Raw genomic sequence first — 24961 nt, forward strand, 5'->3', positions numbered from 1 at the left:
GTAGTACTCTTATTCATAAAGAGTAACTCCTAGTGGTTTCAACTACTCAGAGTAAGGCAGTATTCAACTTGCAATCTGTCCTTAAATTGCAAACACTTCAGGAGAGGGGTCATCTCTTAAACTGTGTTAGCACCAGAGCTGGCTCCAGGCACCAGCTCAGTAAGTAGGTGCTCAGGGCGGCCAATGGGAAGGGGTGGCAAATGGGGCTCTTCAGCGGCAATTCAGTGGTGGGTCCCTCTCGGAGGGAAGGACCTGCCGCTAAATTGCCACCGAAGAAGAAAGCACGGTGGAGCTGCCGTCAATTGTGGCTCCCCCCCCACCCCATTTTCACTGCTTGGGGTGGCAAAAACCTTGGAGCCAGCCCTGGTTAGCACAGTGTCCAACAGAACCAAGTGCCAATCTTGATTGGAGCCTTTGGATGTTATAATTACTGACATTCTTTCAATCCCTTCTCTTCCCCAAGGAAGTACGTTTCCATATTTTACTTTGTCATCAGCGATATCTCAGGGATTTCAAGTAAATACTAGTAATATCTGAGGTACTTTGGAACTATCCAACTCCATAATACAGCAGAGTCATAGCCGGATAAAGACATTTGCCATCGGTGACATATATAGCAATTTCCTGCATATCCTTGGGAGACTTTATTTAACTAAGTTTAAGTATCTCTAGGGGTCTATTGTAGTAAATGCAAAATGTATGCATTTTTGTGAGCTGGAATTGCATGTAGCCTCTTAGGGGGAGATGTGATGTGAGGCCTCGGTGTTCACAAGACTATATTGAAAATGTGTCAGCCAAGAACATGCCTTTGGGAATAGGGGAGAAGTGGATTTTCTGGGGAATACACAGGGAGAGGTGAATGCATACTCCCCCACCCCCCACTCCTCCCACCAAGCCTTTTGAAGCTATGCTTTGAAAAGTGCATCACTATCTGCTGATTACCTGTTCTCAGAGACTAGATCAAAGGCCCCAGCTGTACAAACAGATGAACTGTCCAGCCTGCACTCTAGTTCTGAATCAGAGACAATTATGAACTTGTAACTATGATGAAAAGCCAGTTGTGGGTTTTGAAGGACTGACACCTACCATAGCTTGAGGTGAGGTTGGGGTGATATCTGGTAAGTTTTTTAGCACGCATGTAGGTTCTTTTGTTATTTTTAAATGTTTTCTCTGTAATGCTTTCGCCTTGAGAATAAATGTGCTTGCTTAACAAAAGTTGTGTGGTAACTTGTGTCTGTGGGCAACTACACTGTTCATAGCCTCTAGAAGGAAAGCAAAGCACAGATGCTGGCCCGTTTAGGCAATCTGGCTTTCTAAGAATATCAGAGTCACCACAGACTTTTCAGCCTGGAAAAACCCTGGTCCCAAGGGAATGAGATGTGGATCTTCGCCCAAGAGAGGTGATGGCTGCGAGCCAGAAGCTTAAACTGGGTGCCCTGGTTGGACCATGGAGGAGGCATACTTACCCTGAACCTGTGACACCAGCTTCTACCTATCATCTGTTCTGAAGCATACTGGTTACTTGGATGTCATTCTGGGCAATGGTTTTGTATGCCGGACACCAACCAAATGATTTTTTCTGCCTTTCAGTTGTATTTTTAAGCAAATTATTTGCTTAAGTTTGAATAACTGAGATCTTGTGGGAATTCAAGTCCTTGTTCGTCTACCCATTTGCCTCTGTGGTGAGGAAGCTAGTTCTTTTATTAATGTATTTTTAGGATCCAATCAAACTAGTTATTGATCTTTAGGGTCACAGTCAGTGAGCCTGAGTAGCATTCTCATCTATCATGTTACTCTGGGGGTATTCTGCTGAGAACGTGAGACATTCATACTAGTAAATCTGGACATGCAATGTGGAGTAGTGTCATTGCCTGCAGATAAAGTGCTTTGTTTGCAGTACTCTTAGAGAAAAGGTTTTAATCAGGTGCCACTTTTCTGCAAGGTTTCCTTGCAAATCCAGTGGACTCTGATGAACAATAGTTTCAACGTTGTATTTCATGCAACTTCTAACACCATATAATGTTTAATAAGCACTGAGATGTCAGGTTTGTCAGTGAAGGCGGCAAAAGGCTTCTCATTAACTGCAAAAATGCTCAGCATGGTCTGAGTCTGTTCAGGTTTGTAGAAGCAGGGTTTGCCTTTGGGAAGACACACTGTTTAACACCAACATAAGCACAAACACTTCTATTTATTCCCACAGACACACCAATAGCTGCTTGATATCTACATGGATTTAAAAGCAAGAAAGGTGTAAATCCAAAATTTTCACTGAAAGTTTCTTATGGACGGTGACTGGTGGGGGGAAAGGCGTGTAGAAATTTTTATTCCATCAAGTATCAAGAGTGCTGCACTCACAAAGTGTGTTATTGAGGCACCAGAATCAGAGAGAACTGTGTGACTAATTGGTAAGGAGGTTTTAGGAAATCCCTCCAACTGCTGGTCAAACCAGAACCTATTTCAGTTTTCTTTGAACACAGACCTACGAGATATTAGTGTCTGATCTAGATGTTTCGGAAATTAAACTATTGCTGTGAGATACTGCATACACAGAGGTTCTTGCTAGCCTTTCAGTATCAGATTACTTTTTCAGTGCAATGTACTATGCATCCAGATAAGTCTCACGACCATAATAGGACATCCCCTTTTAGAAAATTTTCTAAGGGTTATCCTTAAAAAAAAAAGTTATTCTTCTAATTTACAATTTAAGGTAAGAATTACAGTACCATAGATTAGTTTGTCTTGGTGAGCTACGTACAACAACTACACTGTCCAGGAATAGAACCCAGAATGCTCTACAATATGCAGTGCCATTCTCTCAATATTCTAATGAAGATCACTTCATAAAAAAGAAAAGGCAGCCAAGTGGCAATGACAGAACTTACTGCAAAGTATTGTTTTAGGGTGGACATTAGCCAATCAGCTTTGTTTCTTTTAGCGGAACAAAAGACAGACAATTACAACGCAGAACTTAACACAAGCCAATATTAATCTTTTGCTTTACAATTTTTGCATTTAAAAACTTCTTTCCTGGCTTACACACTTCCTATTTTCCTGTGTTAAGCAGAGCACAAGTCAAGAAAATACTAAAGAAGATTCTATAGGAATGCATTAAACATTCTATAAAATAGCCCACAATAATTCCACAGAATTCTCTTATTTTCTCCATTGCTTATCCAGCCATTTGAAATTTGGATATGTAAACATCTGTGCAAATAGAGATTAACTTTACAAGAATAAAGGACAATGGATGTCCTGATAGAGGAGGGAAAAAGACTAAACACCACAAATTTCAGACACATCAAAACTGTAGGCCTCAGTAAACTCTAGTGGTTAGAATTCTGAATGCAGGAATTCATGATGTTTAGTAGAAAAGGAAAAAGAATCAGCAGAATCTCTGATGCAAGGTTTATTTTAAAGATAGCTTTGAGCTATATCCCACAGACCTCCACTTTGTCTAAATCAAAATCTCACACAGGGCATTGTAACTTGTCTTACTTGTACAGGAGCTCATTAATTAAGGATGCTTCCATACATGCTACCCTGCGTACTCTACTGTGGCTACCACTAAATGCTTTGACATGGCTGTTCAATGAAACTCTGCTGTTTCTTTGGGGCCCTCTCATGAAGTGTAATCTTTGCAGACAGAGCTAAAGAGAAGCTGCCCCACATGCACCGTTCGTGTGAAAAAAAGAGCTATGCTGTAAATATCACAGCTGTGAATAGTGCATAGAATTGGGGTGAGTGCACCTTTATTGACTACAACTTCATTTTCTCATTTTTCTAAACAAAGCAGACAAATACACAAATGATATAATTGCTACTGAGAGCAACCCCATTTTTAGAGACTAAAAACTGATGCAATGGAGAAAGTCAACGAAAAAGGAAGGATAAACAGACTGAGGCCTGTAATGAGCCATTTTATGTAAATCCTTCAGCATTTCTGAAGTTACACATTTCTTTTGGCTTTTTTATGTCACGGGATAAAAAGTCACCTCCAATCACATACAGGGCTGAGATTATATACATTAAATTTGGGGTAATTCTATATTAGATCTCAATCTGACAGTTAAAAGATCAATTGACCATTGATCTAAAAAACAACAACAGTGGTTTCCTAGGTTATGATCACTTGTACATAATTACATTTATTACACGTAAGTAATCTATAATCCTAGCCAGTAATATGTACACAAACACACACACAGTGCTTTAAAAAAGAGCACATTTCCCAAAGTTGAAAATGATGAACAAAATTGACAAGAATAAAACATAAAACAGCATGAATGATTATTGGGAGCTTTTAAAAAAATGTTCTGCTAGATACTCAAACCATTTCCACAATCAAAAAGAAGGCTTCTTCTATTAATAAAGTATCCTGATTAACATTTTTAAAAATAATATACATCTCAAATGAAAAAAGGGGAAGTTAACAGCAATGACTATAAATTAACCGTAATAAATACAGACAATTGATAAGAAAAATGCAAGTAACTCTATGGCCAGCATGATTAAGGGCAAAAAGAAGGGATTTATTTAAAAAAAAAAATCTAACAGAAACAATTCTAGAAATAGAATAGGTTCGTTACTAGATATTGATGAACTAAATGTCAATAATAATGCAGAAACGGCAGTAGTGCTATATAGTATAAAAATTTCTGTTCTGTATTTTGGAAAGAAGCTGGATGACAAGTCACTACTCAAGGTCATAATAAAATACTTGCTCTTCCAACAATAACTAGGCAGGGTGTTAAACAGCAGCAGCCAAGTTAAACATTTAGGTCTGAAGTAACAAAACATGCCCCCCAATTTTATTTTATTTTTTTTTTAAAGTTGACCAAGATGGTCTGTGAGCCACTGAGGTTGATTATTTAAGTAATCTTGGAATACTGGGGAAGTTCTGGAGGAATGGAAAGAAGCTAATATTGTGCCAATTTTTAAACTATGTAAATGGAATGACCCAGGTAGTTATCAATTAGTTTGATGTGACGCCAGGCAAAATTGATGGAAGGGCCGATTCAGGATGCAATCAAAGTATTGAAGGCCACAGCATAATTAATGCCAGTCAACAAAGTTTTATGGAAAATAGGTCTTGTTTTTGGACATTGTTTTTTGATGATAGTTTGGTTGATAAAGGCAACTGCGTTAATGTAGTTAGACTTCTCTAAGCCATTTTTCTTAGTGCCATGTGACGTGAGTTTCTGAACATAAAATAAGCACTATTAAAAAATCTAAACCATGTAGCACATATTAAATGGACTAAAAACTGGCTGATAAGATTTAAAAAAACATGGAATGATCATCTATGGGGTATTTTTAGTGGTCCCTTACAGTGGTCTGCTCTTCACCCAGTCCTAAGCAATATCTTTATCAATGATGTGCAAGTAAAGCTAGCAGATGACACAGAAGTTGTTGGAGAGATAGATTATAAGGATAGGTTCATTCCATATAATGATCTGGACCACCTAAACAACCTATGGTTTAATACAACAAAATGCAATGCACTTTCACAGAATGGTGGACTGTATTTTGGAGAGGAATGTTTCTGAAAGGAACTTAAGGAGTCATGGTGGACAGCCAGCTGAACATGATCTTCCAATGCAGCATGATGGCTAAGAAAGCCAGCATGATCCTTGGATGTATATGCAGGGGAAGACTGAATAAAGGGAGTAGGGAGAAATTACTACAACAGAATACAATATTAGAGAGACTGTTACTGGAATACTATGTCCAGTTCTCTTGTCCACCCCTAAGAGGATATTGGCAAATTGAAAAGGGTACAAAAAATATCTAAGAATGATTTAAGGTCTAATCTGCCTTACAGATTCTATTTATCCTAGAGAAGGTGATGAAGTGATTTGGTCATGATCTGTAAGTACCTACATGGGCAAAGATCTCTGATAGTAGAAGGATCTTTAATTTAGCAAATGAAGTCATAACAAGATCCAATGGCTAGAAGCAGATGTTAGACAAATTCAGACTAGAAGACAGACAAAATTTTAACAAGGAAGGTAATTAACCATTGGCACAACCTACCTAGGGATGTGAAGGATTCTCTGTCACTTAGCTGCCTAACTGATTTTCATGGACACTTGGGACTTAACTCCCTTTGAGGATCTGGGCTCTAGTTTTTAAATTAAGATTGGATATTTTAAGTTATGTCATAGGTCAGCCAGAAGTTATGAGGGCTTGAAATAGGTGAAATGCTATGGCCAAATGTTATATTGCATGTCAAGGTAGATTATTGCAATGGTCCCTGCATCTAAAACTAAATGTTATACAGTTTTTTGGATGTGAACATAGGGCCCGAACCTACAAATAGTTGCTCCTTCAAGTATGCTTCCTCCCACACATGAATGAAATCCCCTTCAGTGAAGAGGGATGGCATAAGGCTTTCCCACCACTTACATTCTCAAAATAAGGATTAAGTGGGATTTAAGACATTGTGTGGGCCCCCTGCACAAGAGTGAATTTCAGCCATATCTGTGGAAGGAAGCTAGTCATACTAGTACCTTTGCAGGATTAGTCTGTAAACAGATCTATTTAAAAATAAAATATTCCTAAAGTAAAGTACTACCTGCATGCACACAAAATATTTAATTAGTATTTTTCATAATTTACACAAATCTGATATTCCAATAAAGATACTAAAAATGAAGCTTCACTATACTTTTCAGAAAATGAAGATATGAATTACACTCTCTAGGTTTCAACAGTAAAAGCTTGCTAGTTGAATCAGTTTAATATGGCATTATTCTCGTATGCAGCTCTTACCCACCAAAGCTTAAATGTACCATAAAAGAAACAAAAGAACTTGTATTGCTAAAACCTGTGAATATGAAATCAGCTCTTTGATTATACAGCTTTTAAAATTTGACGAAAATGATTTCTCTTTGCATCTACACTCAAAAAACGGATGTTCTGATCTAATGTATATATTAAATAAAACCATATACAATAAAAATAAAATGATTTCCTTCTGTTTCATCCATACTTAAATTACAAATTTATACCAAATAAATCTTCAATTAACTGAAGAAAAAAATCAAAAATGTGCAACAGACTGCTCTTCATGTGTCACTCTTAAGTACTAACTAGATTATTAAAAGGAGAAAGGATTCCTATTAAGATCTCTCAGTCTAGAAACTACTGTTCCATAAATCTAATATGGATTCCTTTCTGATGTATCAATTCAGAGTTGGTTCCCCTCCCCCCACCATAGTATACCACTGAAATATTTACTTAAATTTTAAATCTTTCAATCAAACCTTGAATTTTGCTTTTTTAATAATAAAATATTAGATTGTCAGTCATCAAGTAGGAATTCCAGTTAGATTATATACAATCAGTACTCCAATAATAAAATTTTAATCTGCCTGCAAATACGAGATTTAACACATCACTTAGAGGAATTAATAAAATTGTATTAGTAAAACATTCCAGACAGTTTCATTTTTATAGTAGGTATAGTATAATACAATTATAGTATACAATGACAACATTGCCACTACAATTATGATGCACTAGCATATTTCATACACGTGTAAACAAGTTCAAATATGAATTGTTTTTGGCGAAGTTTAATGGCCTGCACTAAGCAGGAAGTCAGACTAGAGGACGACAGTGGTTCATACTGACATTAAAAATCGATAGTTCTATGTTAAACCTTTGCAAAGCTGGCAATGTAATTATGCATTGTTAAACTAGTTCTTAACTTTACCCTAATTAAGAGTTCAGAGGTTACTTAAAATTATATATGAGATTATACTCTAGATGTATTTATAAAGAATTATATCTTATACAAATGAAAAAATCTATTTGTTTGAAAATGAAGATACTAAAAGAGCAATGCTCACATTTTCCCAAAAGTTTCCAATAGCAAAAATAAGCCAATAAATAGGGTATCTAAGAATCTTTGGATCAAGTATCCATCAATAAAATAGGCCATTTTTAGTCACTCTACAATATTTGTGTACAACCATACAGCTGTTTCAGATGCAAGGGAAAATTCCTATTTTAGCAAAATTAACAGAGAGACTAACAGCCATAGAAGCAAAAGAACTATTTCACAAGCCAGACATGAGAACAAGGAAATATCTAGTGTAATTACACTCATGCTGATGCCGTTAGAAAGCTATTATATTCTGTGTTTCTATAGCATCTTCCATCTAAGGATCTCAGAGCACTGAACATTAAGAAAATTAGACTTTGAAACCCTCCTATGAAACAGATGTGGTGTGACCCATATTTTACACAGGGGAAACAAAGGCAGAGAGGTTAGGGTTAGGGTTAGGGTCTGGGTCATCCAGAAAGTCAGTGAGAGGTTGTACAGAGAAGTACCTTGTTCTGACTCTTTCTTGCGAACATATTGATTCACAATTCTCCAACATATATTATACATAAAAGCAATTTTTTTCCATGTCTATACATATTTACACAATTTAATCAATGTATAAGTGCTGTAAAAATCCAATTGCTCAATATGATCACGCTCATCAAGTCAGCTTGATCACTGAGGTTGTTTACTTGTGGAACTATGACTTCGCTGTAAGTGTCATGGAAAACTATTCAGACACCATTTGGCGCCCTCTTGCATTAGTAATTTACTCTATTCTTATTCATTTTTTCCATCTGGGCAGGTACTACAGTGTAATAATACATACAGATATCAAAAACAAAAGAATAATTGAAAGGACAAGTTGCACAGTATTCCTCTAATTATAGAAGTCAAATGGGAAAAAAAATTCCCTATATGATGGATTATCAATGCTAACAAGAGTTATGAGAAATCTAGAATACCCAAGTGCTTATTAATGTACATATTATAATCTCCAGCTCTTGCCCATTCTAAATCTGAAAAGTCATTCTTGCATTTTCCATCAATTTGATTTGTGCTGCATCAGAAGAGGATGTATATATTCTTTTCAGATCACTACATCTGTCAGAACAGGCTACAAACCAACTTCACTGCACTGAAGTATGGATTAAGGCCCTGATTCATTAAGGCACCCTCCCTCTTCAACGCAGTATTTAAATGCGTATTTTACTGAACTGGGGACTAGACATTGATTTAACTCATTATAAAGCTTGTTAAGAAACCAAATTATAGTTTTGTACAGTATTAATTATCCTACAGTTGTTACACCTCCTCAGAATCTCCTAAGCAATTCTTTTAAGTCATTTTGTCAACCTGTTATCATCTCCCTTTTAGGAAGTTAGCCATTGTTCATGATCAATCAAAGCTGCCTGTGAATAGCCCCTGTGAAAATTGACCACTTAAAGACAGAAAATTTAGTGCAGACACTTCTACAGATCTTAAAAAAAAAAAACAACAAATCCCTAAATAGCATGTTATCCTCCAAATGCCTAGCACTACCAGAACAAAATCTTAAACAAACTAGGTGAAGATCCATTACACCAGTAATTCCCATTTTTAAAAGTATTTTTGCATGTTTAAGCACATAAATTGATATGTACTTAATACTGTAAATTAGAAGTCAATGATCTACTAGGTATCATAGTAGTTACATACATATTGTATATATTTACTTGAGGTAACGTACTCAAAGCTCAGAGGGGCATGTACATTTGTTGTGTAGCCTGAAAAATCTATTCAGTCTATTCTTTCACAGATAGAGAGGGAGTTTTTTGCATATACTTTAATTGCATGACTATGGGAGTTACAACTTAAATTGTCTTTATATTCAAGACAGAATAAAACCCTATATCTTTCATTTCATCTATGCAGACTTTGTTTTGTATTCCAACTCAAAAGTCTGAAAATACAGATACACCTTCGAGGGGGGAAAAAGATAAGTCAGCACAGAAACACGAAACATCAGAAGAAAAATCTGAACACTAACACATATGCATATACTATGTGAACAGTATTGTTTTTAGTTTGTAGATTCATGTTGCAAAACATATCTGGAAACGAAGCATCAACTATATTGACAATATAACAAGTGATGTTCTATTTGAAACAAAAGTTGTTAAGGAAGCATCCTCCAAACTATCATGGCCTGTGTCACAGCAATAAATCGGTTAAAAAACCCAACCAACCAACCGCTCAGTACTTCTTCCTGCTGGTCTTTAACAATCCTCTGCTATCTGGCCATATCTACCAAATATAAAATCTGGCACAAAAGGTTTTTTTGTGGATGCAATTGAAGGACATAATGTAGTTTACCTTTTGTATAAAATTAATTCAGACATCAATAAAATCTCTATTGTCTAGAAATTAATTTTCATTTAGAATATTTTGTCACTCATAATTTATACTGTGCTATTGAATTTTAGTGACCCTTCAAAATATATTTTTTAAAGTTATAGAATTAGTAATCTATGCAGCTACCCCAAATCAGAAGAGAAATCAACCACCAAGAATTTCTCGCATAGTATATTTTCAAACTAAAACCAAAAGCTGCACCCAAAACATTTGAATATCTGTGTTATTACTTTCCTAAAATGTTGCAGGAAACCAAAAAACAGCATCCTTTGCCCTACTGGTCATAAGCATATTTTACAGTATTTCAAGGTAAGTTTTTCAAAATAAAACACTGTATTTTCCCCACCAGATCACACAATCAAATTCCATGTTTTCCTACCTCAATCAGGAAGTCTCCAGTTCTCAAGCCAGCTTGCCATGCTACTCCCCCTTCATCCACAGATTCCAGGTACTGCAAAGCAGGAAAGGCTGGAGTTGGGGTGAATTCTTCAATAGGTGTATCAGCTTTGAAAATAAATGTCATATTATAAATAACACAGTATTTGCAACTATAATTTTACTGAAAAAAAAGACTATCATGATTTATGTAAGGCCAAAAACAAGTGCTAAAAGTAAACTACGCCTCTGCCTCAGATAATCTAGATACAGGCAATCCCTTGGCCTTGGTACTCTACAATTCTCTACTTTTAAGAAGTATATTCTCTTTTATTGCCACATAAAGCAATCAAAATGTGTAACAGTAGTTCAATTTTGATAGTGAATGTCAAGGCCTTTTGGAAATGTAGTATATGTTAAGATGCCATTCTCATTCTTTGAAATAACTGACTAACATGGTTTAGGATCTATAGCTGTAAGGAAAATCAAAACTAAGTTATTCTTTATATTTATTTGCATCTCAAAACATGAGCAGAAGAGATATCAGCTTCTACAGTAAGAGAAGGCACAGGAGCTGCTACCAGCCCTGTATCAGAAAAGATTTAGGATTAGTAAGGGCATTGGATCTTTCACCTGAGGAACTCAGACTTGTGTGTGAGAGAGCATGAGAGTGACTGAGAAATACTTGGGCTTACACAGAAGGTGTAACCTCTGTTTGCTGCATAGACAACTCATGCCAGTTAATCAACAAACTGGTAAAGACATTATCTTTCTTGGGGGCCCCCACACACATGCATTTAACCCGGAGGACAGAATAAATGCTTTTACTGCTATTAAAAGAAAGCTCATATCAATAATTTTAGTGAGGGAAGATAAAAATGGTGTCCCCAGAAGGAGGGTGTGAAATATACTTCATGACCACATGTGGGCAAGCCTTGGAGCCAGGCAGGGCAAGGGAGAACCCACAGAAAAACTGAGGGGGAGCAAGAGATGGGACATACCATCAATATATTTTTTAAACATAAAAGGAGTAAAATTTACTGTCACTGAAGCTTAATTTAAAAAGCAGAGCACTAAATGTAAGGCTTTACTCTTAAGAACCCTCTAAAAGTAGATTTTAGTCTACGAAAAAGGTTAACATTTTAAACATATGAAGAAAGCAGTTTTTAGAACACACTACAGGCCATGCAACATATGTGCAGCTTCTGAAGAAATAAAAAAGGATCATATTTTCATACTAAAATTGTGCCAATGTCACTCTGCACAAGGTCCACACCTATTTTAAGCAAAACCCCAACCAGCATTTTCCATTTGCTATTCATAGACATAATTTTAATAAAACTGACATTTGAAATACACAAAGAAAAATTTTTTTTCATCTGAAGCAAGACACCTGTAGTTTGGCTTAGATAGATAACAGAATAGGTAATGGCAAAATGTTGCCATTGCCCTGGAAATAAAAATCAAACCAAAACTTTCTTCCCCAAGGAAGATTATAAATGAGACAGCTCTGTACAAAATCCAAACTGCTCAAACAGAAACCACTAAAATCCATCTGAGTAGCATAGCATACAGCAAACACTGTTGTCTAGCAACTAAGTGCACAAAGAATAATTCATTTATTTAGAGATGTGTGTATATATATAAAATATATTTTACACATGCACACAGAGACACTGAAAAATACATACCTTTTGCCCCTCTGAGCACAAATCCAAATCCTTCATTGTCTTTTTTCTGCAGAACCACTGCCTTTTCTTCTATAATGCAGTCACTGTAGAGAGAATTCCGAGGATAGCGACCATTATTACATCCCTTCATCACCACTGTAGTAGCTGCTCCTCCAGTGTGCAGGTTCATCATCATCACAGCCAGTTAATCAAATAATATAGCAGTAACCAAGCATGGAAAAAAAAACAGCAAATAATGTGGGGAAAGACAAAAGAAAGCTTAATGGTACAAGAGAACATGACAATGCAACTTAAAGGGAATGAAAAGGCAGAAAGAGGAGAGAAATAGGAAGAAATCATGCATGGTGGTTTGTGTTCTATATGAATGACTGAACGAATGTGTGATCATGTCATCTGTGGGTTAGCTAGGATTCTAAAAGAAAAGAAAGTGAGCTGAATGACAATATCATTAATAAACTCCTCAATCATGGATGTACCAGATGCATCTTCTAGTGAAGCCAAAATGAAACCAACCAGAAGAAAAATGAGGCAGCATTTTAAAAAATTTAAATTAGATCTGTTTTCTGTATTAGCTAGCTAAAAAGGCACAAATATAGTCAGAATGTATGCCTTGCATCAAAAGCCCTTTTCCAATCCTATTGAATGTTGCATGCTGCAAGAATCCCACATGATCATCTGACAACCTACAATGCTAACAACGTGCAGCTGCCTTGGCGTCATCAAGCACAAATCTCCACAGCATCAAAAATCTGCATAACTGAAATAGTAACAAGGCAAGTGCAATCATGAAAACAAATTTTTTTAAAAAATTTCATATTCCTTGCAAAACAGAGAAATGCTATAAAACAGAGATAGTAAAAAGAACTCCATGCAGACAGTATTTACTTAAAGAAAATGTAGCTTTAAGATTCTTGCTCATGTTATCAAAGAAAAAAGTAGACACTGTATGAAGAAAATTAGTTTTGCAAAATAAGCAAATAAAAACAGGCTTCGCTTGGATATTTTTTAAAATATGCAAGCCTAGCTACAAAGATTTAAGGGGCCTGAACTTCTCCCCCCCCCACCTCTTTCATCAGTAGAAGGTAATTAGAATTAGGTTAATAAGAAGTGAATACAAGGTGAGAATTAAACAATTTTAAGCACAGCTATGAAAGAGAGATACTACTGCCCATTAAAACCTGCATGGCATTTTCTAAATAAGGACAAGGTTACAGGTTAGATAACTAAACCACAAACAAAATGTACTACAAAACAGTGCTGTGGGGCTTAAAACTACACTACTAGTAAAGATGGAAGTAAATACAAGCTAGGAGTGAATTTTAATTCTCACTGTTCCATACAAGCAGATCAACTTCAAAAAGGAGATGCTTGAGGGAGCCTTGAAACAGCACATTTGGCTGTTACGGCTCACCTATAGAATCCAGTCACTAAGGCTTCTTTTGCAGAGGAGAGGGAAGCATACACTATTGCAAGAGATTCAAACTGTTTTGGTACTATTTTAAGAAGAACCAAGAGAGGGATGAACTCTGATAAAGAAAAAATAGTGGGAACTGCACATTTAAAGCTCTGAATAGAGACATACGATTACATCATCATGACACAGAACACCCAGAACTAACCCCAATGGACACCTTCCAAAAACTCTAGCGCATTCATATATTAAAAACAGTTTCTTATAGCTCAGCTTCACTTTACAGAAGTCCATTTTACAGGCAGTTCAGGTAGAAAAATGATGAAGGTAAGTATTAGACGTGACATGCAAGATTTAGCACCCACCCTCTCTCCATTTTGGATCCCACCATCAATGTTCCAGTGCCAAAGCAACCAGCTGAATTTCCCTAGCAATAAATGTTCTTTGCACTGTTGGTGTTGCTGTGTTGGTCCCAGGATATTAGAGAGACAAGGTGGATGAAGTGAATATGTTTTATGACCAACTTCTGTTGGTGAAAGAGACACTTCTGAGATACGCTTCGGCTCTGGGAAAGGTACTCAGACTGTCATAGCTAAATACAAGGTGGAACAGGTTGTTTAGAATATATGTAAACTACTTATGCTAAAGAGACCATTCAAGACTAAGCAGCCTGTTAATACCTCTGCAGCCAGAGAGCAAAAAAGAGGGGTTAATAAGTTACAGATTATTGTAAATAGCCATAATCCAATGTCTTTAACTATGTATTATTACAACAATGTAAATCATGCTGTTACACTTTAAGAATACCCAAACAGAAAAGCAACAAATAAATATTTGAGAAAATGAATGTGTGGCCATTCTCTCCTCTACCCTGCAGGAAGGAGGGACTTGCCTTGACCTTATGGATGTCAACTAGTGTCTCAGAACAGAAGTTAAAAGTGGGACAGAGTAGGCATAAATTGATGTTTTCACTGCTGCAGAGCCAGGAATCCAATAGCAGTAGAAGAATGAGCAAGGGAAGCTATCAATAGGCAACAAGCTCATTTTTTCTGTCCCATAAGACAACAAAATGTCTACACATAAATTGTTTCCAATATAGCACATTTATTTTGTCCTGATTAGATAAAAGAATCCCATATTATGCAGGGTGTATTCAATATATGCAGATCAAGACATGCTCGAAGCCTGTTTGCAGTCTACATGGGTCTAGCAGACTAAATGGTGCCCATCCCATAACTAGGTCACATTATCATGGATCAAGCCACCTTGCTGGCACTCCCTCAATCCTGAAGGTTGGGTGAATACTTAGCTATAGAGTATTCATATAAAGCAGTGGGTCTCAAACTTTTTTACTGGTGACCCCTTTCACACAGCAAACCATTGAGTGCGACCCCATCCCCCAATAAATTAAAACACACTTTTTAACATATTTAACACCATTATCAATGCTGGAGGCAAAGCAGGGTTTGGGGTGGAGGCTGACAGCTCACAACCTCCTATGTAATAACCTCATGATTCCCTGAGGGGTCCTGACCCCTAGTTTGAGAACCCCTGGTATAAAGCCTTAACTACCAATGATGAGTAAGACACATACATGGTGTTGTAGGCCCATTCAGAGGGCTCGTCCCCAACAGATAAAAGGAACATTTTCCACAGGCTATTTGAGTAGACCATATGGCTCCACATGAGACTGAGTGGTCCCTGCTATGATGATGTCTATACGCCAAACTCCAGAAGGTAAAAAACAAACAAAAAAAAAAACAAACACACATGTAAATTTAGGTTTGTCCTGTTTTGAACCAAAATTAAGGAACAGACATTTAACAGAGGAGTTCATAGGGTAATGTTAGTTTTTCCACTATTAGATTATGGCTGTCAGGTTAGGAGTAATAAAATCAATAGGTTATTAGTTGTACAGGGCATTAGTTACCTTACCACTGGACTGGTTAAACCTGACATATGTCATATACAAGATGAAATGTAATTAGACCACCTGCTATAGTGTGCTGGCCATTTCCTCGTCCCCCCCAAATGGGCCGTTTATCAGATAGGTTTAACCTAGGCCTCTTTACTCCCTCACAACAGTTTGTCAGCTCTTAATTTTGAACTATTATTCTCTGGCAGAAAAAAAAAGTTCCTAATTCTAAATCTGTTGGTGTTTGTTGGATTTAACAAAACAGACTACCACACCACTGAAGGAAAAGTTATTATATAAAGCATACTCCTTTACATGTATGTAACTCCTTTTAAACCTGAACCACTTTGTGAGGTACTCAAAAATTAGGGATTCTTATAGACTGGGACACCGAGGAAAGGTGGTTAGGTGTTTTGCCCATAGCAACAGAGAGAAATGCAAGTGGCTGTTTTGTACACATCTAATCTCTCCCAAGGTAGAGAAAAGCTAGCTTTTATCCATTCTAGAGTAACTCTCCGTGTAGGTTCCCAGTTTCCATTCTATTTAACAGTCCATGTAGGCAGCTACATTTGAATTCTAATACTGCTTGAGTAATGCAAGGAATCCCAAATTGCAGCTCACTGATATGCCTGAGATTTGAGGCAATTTCTACAGTATATTTTATTGCAAGATACAATGAAATTCCAGTGAAGTACATGTTCTGCCACTGCTGGGATGGGTCAATCTGACTTACTATTTATAGGTATCTCCCTTACTGAAAAGAGCTCAGGAATGAGAGGCCGATTCTAGTAATTAAGAACGTCAAGATTAATGAAGAGACAACATTTGATTGCTTGAATTTCCCTGGCCATTGATCATCCAGCTGTGCAATTCACTGTAGCAAAATGTAGAGATAGAATAATTCATTGAGCAGCTATTAATTATTTTCAAGTGGAAAGAGTGCATTTGGCACTATACAGAATAAGTGGGAAGATACATAAATGGTCCCTGTCCCAAAATGCTTACAATCCAAATAGAACCAGCGTCATATTGTGTTAGACTTATCTTCGAACTTTTAGTAGTCTCTCTGCAGTACCTCCCATGCAAGGATCTCTGATTGTGCTGATGCTTATTTAAATGTACATGCGGATACTAAATTTTGGATTTTTATTTTGTAAAATAATTATATGATAGCCATGAGAACTACAGAAGCTTGGGCTATAGCATCTCTGGTTGCAATTTACTCTTTAATCTCTCTACCATGTAGTCTTTATACATATACTCCCCTCATGACCTTAACTACTGGATACATTTTAGCATTATTTTTGTTTCTATGAAGTATGTTTTTTTCCTTTTTGCAGAATATATATAGCTGTTATGTATTTTTATTTCTTCTAGTACTATTTGCTTTTGCAAGGCAATTGCCATAAACAGAATAAAATCTAGCAGAAGCAAATTTTATTAAAATATAAAGCATGACTAAGGTTTGTCTCTCCCCATGTATCAAACACTTCACACATGATTTCAACAGAATAAAAATCTACTCTTGCTAAAACCACTTCAGTTTGTCATTTTTGCAAGGAAGAAAGGGAGAGATAAATTCTAATTTATATTGAACTCTTCCTTTCATATAGGATAGCAGAAATCCTTTTGGTTGTTAAGAGCAAGATTTTTTAGGTGGCACTAAGAAAATCTAACTTATGGATCTTTAACAGTGAATAGTTTTCTGTATGAACAGTAGCAAATATTACTTTTCAAGATATGATTCCACTGAAGGAAAACGTAACTTTATCAGGATAAAAATATTGGGATATGTTCAGGAAACTGGACTGAAAACCCTCCTCAGATACCAGAATAAACATCCCTACCACCATTTACAGGAGTACTTGTGGCACCTTAGAGACTAACAAATTTATTTGAGCATAAGCTTTTGTGCTCAAATAAATTTGTTAGTCTCTAAGGTGCCACAAGTACTCCTGTTCTTTTTGCTGATACAGACTAACATGGCTACTACTCTGTACCATCAACTTCTTTTACTGGCTACACTAGTTGGACTGTAGGAGAAGAATGAGATGAAGTCATTGCTTTATTAATTTTTTTTTTAAAAGCTGACCTTTGGTCAGGTGTGAAAATCACGGATTTGCAAAAAGGAAACTATCCGCTTTCATCTAAAAAAGTTTCTCTCCTTCTCCTTGCACAGATTAGTGATACTCTTGAAAAAAAAAAAAAAAACCAATGGTCTACGTTTAGTTTCTGAAATAGGTGGTTGGGTGACGATCTAAACATCCTTCCATATACATGCAGTTTTTATGTAAAATGAGTCAATTAAGTTCGGGGTGTCTCAAAGAATCCTCTTATGAACCCTCTCCAAAAAGTCTCAGGGCTTGCTTTATGTTTACTGTGGAATCTTGACAGAGAAGAATCGGTTTTATTTGAGGATGGCAAAAATTAGTTTGAAGACCCCCCTCCCATTAGAGCTAAGGGAGGCTTCATAAACTCATTTTCCAATATCAGCTATTTTCACTGGGTTATGAGTAAAAGTATCAAGAATGTAGGCGATAACCTGGCCTTGGAATTCTCAAGCTATCCCAACAAAACCAACTGTAATAACATAATAAATATGGAAATCATTGACAGCCATCTAGACTTAAGAGTGATAAATAAAGCTAGAAAGAGACAGAGATATGTCTACAGCCAGCCATTGGGTTTGATCCTGCCAGGTGCTTGCAGAGAACCTGCAACTTCCAGTGACCTTGTAAACGGGAATAATAGAAATGGGATGAAATTTAGTAGTGCAAGTCATTCATTTAGGGACTAAAATTTTTTTTGCTAGCAGCTGGGGACTTACCAGTTGGAAGTGACAGAGGAGGAGAAAGACCTGGGTATATTGCATGATTACAGGATGACTATGAGCCATCAATGTGATGTGACTGTGAAAGAAGCTAATGCAGTCCTAGGTCAGGTGAGGTATTTCCAGTAGAGACAGGGAAGTGTTAGTACAAATATACAAGGCACTGGTGAGACCTTATCTGGAATACCGTGTGCAGTTCTGGTCTTCCATGTTTAAAAAAGATAAATTCAAACTAGAACAGGTGCAAAGAAGGGCTACTTGGATGATTTGAGGAATGGAAAAAACTTACCTTATGAGAGGAGACTCAAAGAGCTTGGCTCGTTTAGCCCAACCAAAAGAAGGCTGAGAGGAGATATGATTGCTCTCTATAAATAGATCAGAAGGATAAAGACTAGGGAAGGAAAGGAGTTAGTTATTTAAGTTAAACACCAATGTGGACACAAAAACAAATGGCTATGAATTGGCCCTCAACAAGTTGAGTCTCAAAATTACATTAAGGTTTCTAACTAACTATCAGAAGAGTAAAGTTCTGGAACTGCCTTCCAAGGGGAGCAGGAGGGGGAAAAAAAACCTAACTGGCTTCCTGACCTAACTGAGGTCAGGAAGGAATCTTCCCCGGATCAGATTGGCAGAGACCTTGGGGATGGGGGCTCACCTTCCTCTACAGCATGAGGCACAGGTCATTTCCAGGTTTAAACTAGTGTAAATGGTGAATTCTCTAACTTGAAGCCTTTAAGCCATGATTTGAGGACTTTGGTAACTCAGCCAGGGATTTGGGGTCTAGCCAGAGTAATCAGAGGTAGGTGAGGTTCTGTGGCCTGCAATGTGCAGGAGGTCAGATTAGATCACCACAATGGTCTCTTCTGACCTTAAAGTCTATGAGTGATGCACCCCCATACCAGTGCCCCTGGTGTGATGGCCTGGCTAGCACTCTTTCAATAGAATTTCTCATTTTATTAAAACACAAAAAAAAACAAAAAAACAAAAAAACCAAAAAAAACAAAACAAAAAAAAAAACACAACAACTATTTCCCCCTTTCTGACCTCTTGGTTTACTGCAACTTCCCCAGCGCTTTTTTTTTAAATTGCACCTTCCCTGATGATTTCCTTTCCCATGCCCCAAAAAACTCACCAAAAAGCTTCCTGTTGATTGGAATAGAAAGGGTGTGCACCGGTATTCTCTCTGAGAGAAAACACTTGTGCTTCTGAAGCTGAGCTGTTTCCTGAACATACATACAACTTCTGCAGCTGACTATGTTAGGGACAGGTAAGGCAGTAGTGAGAAAGAGCAGAATGCTTTCAGATTGCTTCTTCCTGCCTTACCTATAGCAACATGCCCGTCTTCCAGCCCTCTTGCCCCAAAAGCATTTAATATTGCCACTACCCTGTTAGTATATATCACTGCTAGTCACCACAGCTTCTAAACACTGTACAAAGATTAAGTACTACAATAAGATGTCCAAGGAATGTCTCCTCTTCTTCCATACAGGAATATACATCAAACTTTTGGACTAGTAGAGGAACCAAGAGAGGTTAGCTGAAGATTTTGGATATTTGTCACACTCTGGAAAAAAATAAGGACTTGCATATTACTATAAATTACTAAATAGAACAAAGAAACATTAACAGCTTTTAAAAAAAACATTTGATGAACGTTGGTGAACAGGGGAGGTTGCACTATTGTTTCCAGCCTTATAATTAGTAAATTTGCAAGGAAAATAAGATTAACCATGGTGGTGAGAAGTGATCCGGTCTTTAAAGACTACATATTTTCACTAATTAATCTTTTAAAATACTGCAGGACAGCTCTCTCACTATAAAAGTTTTCTAAAGAGAAACTTGGACTCACTCATTCATCTTTATGTCACTCAAAGTCTAACATATAAATTACACTGCTTTCCATAGAGACAAAGTGTAAATAAAGTAAATTTGTAACTCTTTCATTCTTGTAGTCATCCATGCTATAAACTAAGATGTATGTAATCCAGTTTGGGAGGGATGACAGAGGAAGAGTCAATAAAATCTATATCACAAGAATAAATTACCAGAATTGTAATACCTTAAAAATAACTCCCTGGAGTTGGTACATTCACATCTATTGAAGCCAGCCACCTGCAACAATTTGGTCAACAATTTGAAGCCAAAATGGCTAAGAGTTTGTGCAGGCCACTGAGGTAAAATATGATCAGTGAAACTTTGTGACAAGGCCACTCTGGTATCCTACATGTTGTGGCAAATGTAAATTTGGTGCCTGGAACATTCAAACATTGCCTGAAATGGCTAACGTTGTCCTTGTTAAACAGCTGAAGAGCCTGAGCTTCAATAGCTGCACCTTATCTGAAGCATGCTGGCAAAGAACCAGTGAAAACAAAAAGTTGAGGGCTCTCTATTCTTTCCCCCCTTATATTGCCACAATGGGTTGCTCCAGTAAAAGCTGGCATTGTACTCTCTCTTATTGTCCCGTAGGCACTGGAGAGTTGACAGGTGAGTAATGAGCAACTCAGCAATGTCTGATTCTGCACTGGCTGTGGACATCTTACCACCATCACTGTGTATGGTCCCACCAATACCACAGCTAACAATGAAGCTGAAGGTGGTTTAACCAGCAACTGCAGGTCTTTAATGAAAGCCCAAGAAGATAAGACATCATGACCCTGGGCAACTTCAATGCACAGGTAGGAAAGGATTCCCAGAGTGGTTAAGTACAGTGGGAAACTTTGGTACTGAGCAAAAGAACAAGTAGCTGCTGCAAATTCCAGCAATCACTATCAGTGACATGGTGATCATGGGCTCACTCTTCCTTTACCTGAAAATTCACAAGCAGACTTGGTATAGTCAAGTTGGTTTCACTAGGCCTGTGATCACGCTGTCGTCAAGGCCAATTGGCAGACACCAGTCATTGATGTACGAGTTTGTAGATTTGCACAACCTGACACTGACTTGTGGCTCCTGCTGACAAAAATTGCACCTTTGACTTCAATGACAGCCAGCTAATGGGCTGAAACTCTGATTAGAAATAAATTATCAAATGGCTTTCCAATCTAAACTTCTCAAAGCCACTGAAGAAAGATTGCAGCTTCACTTCCTGTGTCATCTGATGAGGAGTGGCATTATTTCAAGACCTTAGTGCTGATCACTGCCGGCTTGGTACTGAATCCTCAGCCCTTCTAATATCAACCATTGATCACACCAGTTTGAGCACATTTGTCAAGTGCAAAAGGAACAGATGAATGAGTTCAACATTGGAATGTTGTCTAGTCACTAAGCAAGAAAGAGAAAGAATTCTGGTAGTCAATATAAATATAAAAGTTTTACATTAATACTGTGTACAGCAATGATGATTGTGAAGCTTGGTTGAGTGGGATATTTCCCAGGGAATGCCTTACTGCTAAATGATGAATTACCATTTGGCTGAGCCCTCAAGGGTTAACAGGTTGTTAATGTAGCCTCATACTCTACAAGGCAGCACAAATGGAGGGAGGGGAGACAGCATGGCAGACAGAGACACACCCTGTGTGGGAGAGAGCAAGAGAGAGATGTGCATTGCCTCTAAGTATGCTGACCCCACTCTTAAATACATTGCCTTTAAAAAAAAAATCAGGATGTTGAGTCAGCAGCTGCGACCAGCAAGCTCTCTCTGTCCTGAACTCTGCCCTGTCCCCACCCTGCTCTGTATGGAGAAGGGGTAAGCAGGGGGGACAACCTGACATTACCCCCGTTCCCGACACAGCAAGCAGGAGGCTCCAGGAGCAGCTCCAAGGCACAGACCAGGAGCAGCACATGACAGCGTTGGGGAGGGATAGCTGAACTGCTGGCAAATGGTAGCCTGCTGGGCAGCTGCTGCACAAGGAACTTAGGGGAGCAGGAAGCTGATAGAGGGGCTGCTGGTCCACCCTGGTTCCAAGTCCCCACCAGCTAGCTGCAACAAGCTGCTCTTCCTGCAAGCAGTGGACAAAGCAAGTGGCTGCCAGGCAACGTTATAAGGGAGCATTGCATAACTTTAAACGAGCATGTTCCCTAATTGATCAGCAACGTAACAACGTTAACCAGGATGACTAAGTGTGGAGTTACTGTACTTGGTGCTGTCATATTAGAATGGAAGACCAGTGAATTACAAAATGCATTTATAAGAGGCAGTGCTTAAGTGTGTTCAAAAGATATAGACACTTCCATAGCAGCTGCCATCTGGGTATCTCAGGAGAAGTCATTACATCAAGCTTCCTACGAAACTGTGAATCTACAGAACCACAGTTATATCAACGTTATTGTATCACAGTGAAATGTGGGCACTGCAGATCACTAAAGAACAGATGATTGACATTTTTGATTCTTATAGTCTGTGCCAATTGTTCTTGTCCTGCCACTTCATATAGATCAGAAATGAGGATATTCTTAGGCAACCCCAGCAACTGCCTACATCAGCTCTGGTCCAGCTTCAGCAGTTTTTCTGATACGGGGAAATACAAAGTCCATATACAAAAGACTGCTGCTACACAGCTGACAATCAGATGGTCGCCAAAAGCTTTTGTGGCATGATAACACCAATGACAGATAGAAACTGAACATCCAGCCAGACCATCCTAAGGATTAAGCTAGAATTGATACTGGTAGTGCTCAATATGAAATAGGCTATATCCCTTTGTGATTTGCCTTGCTGATGACGACGGAGGAATGTCAGTTGAATTGGACATTACTAATTTTGGTCCCCCACCCCACCCTGCCCAATTACCATTGTTTATAAACCTCACTGACCTGTGGTGAAGCAATGCAATGCTTTGTCCACCAAAATAGAGAGGAAAGAAAAGATCAAAATACTTCATCATACTATCAACTTCCACAAGATTTACCGCACATTAAAATTCTGATTTTATTTTTGTGACAACTATTCACTACAGGGTAAACTGAAGAAAATGATGTTGAAATTGTAATTGTATTCCTGATGTGAAAAGTTATGCATATACTTAGAAACAATAATAAAAGTATGGAAAAGGAGAAACCAGGACACAAAGTTCCCTCTTCTCTCCACTGAACAGTTGTTTCACTACATAGAATCATAGAAGATGAGGTCTCTTCTAACCCTAAGGAGGTCATCTAGTCCAACTCCATGTTCAAGGCAGGACCAACTAAATCATCCCAGCCAGGGCTTTATCAAGCTGGGCCTTAAAAACCTCTAAGAATGGAGATTCCACCACCTCCCTAGGTAACCCATTCCAGTGCTTCACCACCCTCCTAGTGAAACAGTGTTTCCTAATATCCAACTTAAACCTCCCCCAGTGCAACTTGAGACCATTGCTCCTAGTTCTGTCACCTGCCACCACTGAGAACAGCTGAGCTCCATCCTCTTTAGAACCCCATTTCAGGTAGATGCAGGCTGCTGTCAAATCCTCCCCTCACTTCTCTCTTCTGCAGACTAAACAAGCCTAGTTCCCTCAGCCTCTCCTCATAAGTCACGTGCCCCAAACCCCTAATCATTTTTTTAGTTTGCTCTCTCTTGTGGAGTTTCTCACTTTTTTGTCCACGTCTAACCCATACTCCATACTTTATTTATAATTCCTTAAATGCTATCAACATCAGCTCTAGTGCCATACATGAAGCACAGCTCCGAACTAAGGATGCCTAGTAGTACCCAATGTGTCAGTTTTATTATGCAGATCCTAATCCAGTGACGACTAGACAGAACCCATCAATTCATTTCATTTCATTTCATACAAACCACGCAAACAGACAGTTGCAACTTTTAGCTACTACTCTGTCTTCATTTGAGCAGGCAGCCTACTGCTAGAGAACTAATTATCGATTGTCTGAGCCATCCACTCCTGCACTGTTTTCACTTCAATCTTTGAGCAAAGATCATGACTCCAAGAGCATACAATACAGGGGCTAGTCGGTTTAAACAGAGAAGGGAACTTACCTCATCTACCTTTTGATGTTGGTATTTCTACCTACCTAAAAACAGCTGCCTTCATAGCCCTTACTGTTCTTGCCATTAAGGCATGAGGAAAGGGGAATTTCTACTGAATCATCTTAACACACTAAAATAAGGATTATTATTATCATCATCATCTATATCTAGCTCTCATAGCCTCAGTAGATCTCAAAGCACTTTTATAAAGGAGGAGATCATAATTATTGCCATTTTATAGATGGTGTAAGTGAGGCCCAGGGAAAGGACTGACTTCCTTCAAGTCACACAGCAGAGCCAGGAATTGAACACAGATCTCCCGAGTCCCAGTCCAGTGTCCTATTCACTAGGTTACACTGGCATCCAAATTTTATTTTATTTTATTTTTTTTTTTACAAAAGATCACATTTTTATGTTTTATGTACACACACACACACACACACACACACACACACACACACACACACCAAAGAGGTTACTCCATTACACTTGAGCAGCCCTAAAGAAAAACTAACTAATCAAGAGGATTGTAACAGAGATAACTAAGAATACCACATTAGGGTTTGGTTTGGATTCTTATCGAACCTTTGTATCTGGAAACTTGGGGTGGAA

At 37.9% G+C, this 24961-nt stretch overlaps 1 protein-coding gene across 9 annotated transcripts in view; it reads right to left on the bottom strand.

Moving 5' to 3' along the window:
* SHANK2 (SH3 and multiple ankyrin repeat domains 2) overlaps positions 1–24961 on the bottom strand; it is a 698629-nt gene that overhangs the window by 190866 nt on the left and 482802 nt on the right. For 8 of the 9 annotated variants that reach the window (XM_050955213.1, XM_050955215.1, XM_050955220.1 and 5 more), the window contains 2 exons: positions 12292–12374; positions 10605–10729 (listed from right to left, as the gene is read on the bottom strand). In XM_050955213.1, coding sequence (XP_050811170.1) covers positions 10605–10729; positions 12292–12374 — 208 coding nt within the window. Of the gene's footprint in view, positions 1–10604; positions 10730–12291; positions 12375–12767; positions 12948–24961 lie in introns of those variants that run through there. The other variant, XM_050955219.1, reaches the window with a different exon arrangement.

The sequence above is a fragment of the Gopherus flavomarginatus genome, chromosome 5 (genome assembly GCF_025201925.1).
Source record: "Gopherus flavomarginatus isolate rGopFla2 chromosome 5, rGopFla2.mat.asm, whole genome shotgun sequence".
Classification (NCBI taxonomy): Eukaryota; Metazoa; Chordata; order Testudines; family Testudinidae; genus Gopherus; species Gopherus flavomarginatus.